Source organism: Bombina bombina, chromosome 11 (assembly GCF_027579735.1).
Source record: "Bombina bombina isolate aBomBom1 chromosome 11, aBomBom1.pri, whole genome shotgun sequence".
Taxonomy (NCBI): domain Eukaryota; kingdom Metazoa; phylum Chordata; class Amphibia; order Anura; family Bombinatoridae; genus Bombina; species Bombina bombina.
The window spans coordinates 24,584,370-24,587,315 of record NC_069509.1 but is presented as its reverse complement, the minus strand read 5'-3'; the positions used below and the strand labels follow the sequence as shown (position 1 = coordinate 24,587,315).

General features: G+C 36.2%; 1 protein-coding gene across 1 annotated transcript in view; it reads left to right on the top strand.

Moving 5' to 3' along the window:
- The first annotated feature begins 816 nt into the window (after positions 1-816).
- The window catches only part of LOC128642217 (uncharacterized), a 20,291-nt gene continuing 18,161 nt past the window's right edge, over positions 817-2,946 (top strand). Inside the window, exon 1 of the mRNA XM_053694917.1 lies at positions 817-1,387. Coding sequence (XP_053550892.1) covers positions 1,066-1,387 — 322 coding nt within the window. The 5' untranslated portion in view covers positions 817-1,065. The remainder of the gene's footprint in view (positions 1,388-2,946) is intronic.

The following is a 2,946-nucleotide window of genomic DNA, read 5'->3' as shown; positions in this document are numbered from 1 at the left end:
ACGACTCTAAATACCGGAGTTAGAAAGATCCCATTGAAAAGATAGGATACGCAATTGACGTAAGGGGATCTGCGGTATGGAAAAGTCGCGGCTGAAAAGTGAGCGTGAGACCCTTTAATCACTGACTCCAAATACCGGCGGTAGCCTAAAACCAGCGTTAGGAGCCTCTAACGCTGGTTTTCACGGCTACCGCCGAACTCTAAATCTAGGCCATAGTTAAAATATTACTAGGGAGTCACTTCTGAGACTTATTACTCAACTTTGTATCATCTGCAAAAATAGAGATGTTGCTATTTATGTTTTCCAATTCATTTATTTAAAAAGGACAGGACCAAGTACTGACCATTGGGGACTCCACTTATTAGATTTGTCCAGTCCATGGGGACGAATTATCAAGCTCCTGAAGGCTCGCCAGAAACAGAGGTTATGAAGCAGTGGTCTAAACATCGCTGCTCCTTAACTTGTCCGTCTGTTCTGAGGTGGCGGACAGAAATCAACCCCTGCTAGCGGCCGATTGGCCGCAAAACTGCATAGGGCAGTATTGCACAAGCAGTTCTGGTGAACTGCTTGTGCAATGATAAATGCTGACAGATTATGCTGTCGGCATTTATCGATGTTCAGCGGACATGATACCCCCCTACATCGTATCATGTCCGCTCGCACTTTGATAAATATGCCCCTATGTATCATCTAATTACTCGTTGCTCCCTGTCTTTTATCCAGTTATTTATCTATGAGCTTACATTTTCAGCTATTCCCAGTCCCTTTATTTTGTACATTACTCTCTCATGCGGCACTGTATCAAACACTTTCGCAAAAACCAAGTAAATCACATCAGCTGTTTCACCGTTATCTATATGTTTGCTCACCTCCTTGTAGAATCTATTTAGAGTTCTCTTTAAAAGCTTTTGTAGAAAAAATAATGTCCTGACATTCCCACTTCTTCATTTACCCGCCTGAGGGCTGCACTATAATATTACACACCCAGTTTAAACCAGTTTAACAAGCTTTGCAATCACATTTCTGCTAATAAATAAAAAGTGAAACTAAAAGAAAGAAAAGTGAATGAAAATGGAGTTTGGCGATCTGAAGCAGCACATAAGCTCCTACTCGCTAAATAACTGCCCTCTGGGAAACCAGGGGTACAACCGAATCCTCCTACAGCTATTTGGGTTACTGGGGCATGGCAAGTCGTCCTTTATCAACTCCTGCAAGTATGCGCTACTGGATCTGCCGTTCGCCCTGCACGCTGAGGCCGCAGAGCACGATGGCGGTCTTACCATGGAAAGGAAAACGTATCCGCTGACGCAGACTATCACACTGGTGGACAACAGAGGATGCACATCATTTAACTCTTTTGAGACTGGAGAGATTTATGCACAGCTGGGTAAGTTTAAATGATTGTATTTTATTTATTTTTTACTAGTTTAAAGGGACATCAAACCCAAAGGTTTCTTTCATTATTCAATTCTAAACAACTTTCCAATGCACTTCTATTATCTTACATGATTTGTTTTCATGGTATTGTTAATTGAAAAGCATACTTAGGTAGGCTCAGGAGCAGCAGTGCACTACTGGGAGCTAGCTGCTAATTGGTAGCTGCAAACATATGCATCTTGTCATTGGCTCACTTGATGTGCTCAGCTAGCTTCCAATAATGCATTGCTGCTCCTTCAGCAAAGGATACCAAGAGAATGAAGCAAATCTGATAACATAAGTGAAATGGATAGTTGTTTACAAGTGTATGCTTTATCTAAATCATGAACTAATAATTTGGGGTTTCATGTCCCTTTAATGATGTAACTAATTTCCTAACATATATATTATACATATTGTATTTATACCATAGAGAAAGGATGGCACCATGTTTAGAAGACAGCATAAAGACACCTATATTCAAACCATGGAGATATATATATAATTCATATAAAAAAAATGTGTTTTAAGATTATACACACACACACACACACTATATATATATATATATATATACATATAAACTCACACATATACATATTATATATATATATGTATATATATATATATATATATATATATATATATATATATATATACACGCACACACACACATGCAGTATATACATACTATATATATATATATATATATATATATACATATACACACATATACATACTATATATATATATATATATATATATATATATATATATATACACACACACATATACATAATATATATATATATATATACACGCACACACACAGTATATACATATACACACACACATATATACATACTATATATATTGAGATATAATATCATTTCCAAACAAACTTATGATTTTCTGTATAAAAAACATCCTATAACACCAGTTTTTTACACACTGCCCAAAGTGCATAAAAACCTTTCCCTGCCACCAGGACACCCTATTGTGGCTTGCACTGATTCTGTATTTTCTAATGTTTCCATCTTCTTAGATAAAATTCTTTTTCCTTTGGTTAAACAACAAAAATCCTTTATTAAAGATACAAATGAGTTTTTGACAAAACTTGCAAGGGTCGAAATAGAGGAAACATGTCTAATTGTTTCACTTGATGTAGTAAATCTCTATACTTCTATCACCCATGAGGCTGGTCTAACAACTATAAATAGTTTTTTGAATGACAGCAGATTATATAATTTACCACAAATTGATTTTGTTGATGACATGTTAAGGCTTGTACTATACTGCAATTGCTTTCTCTTTCAAGACACATACTACATGCAAAAACGGGGAACAGCTATGGGCTCCAATGTAGCCCCCTCATATGCCAATTTGTTCATGAGTGGCTTTGAGAACAAATTTGTTTATAGTAATCAGCCATTCATCAGCTGTTGTAAACTGTGGCTAAGATATATAGATGATATTTTTGGCATATGGCATAAACCAACAGATAGAAATACCTTGCTAAGATATGAAAGC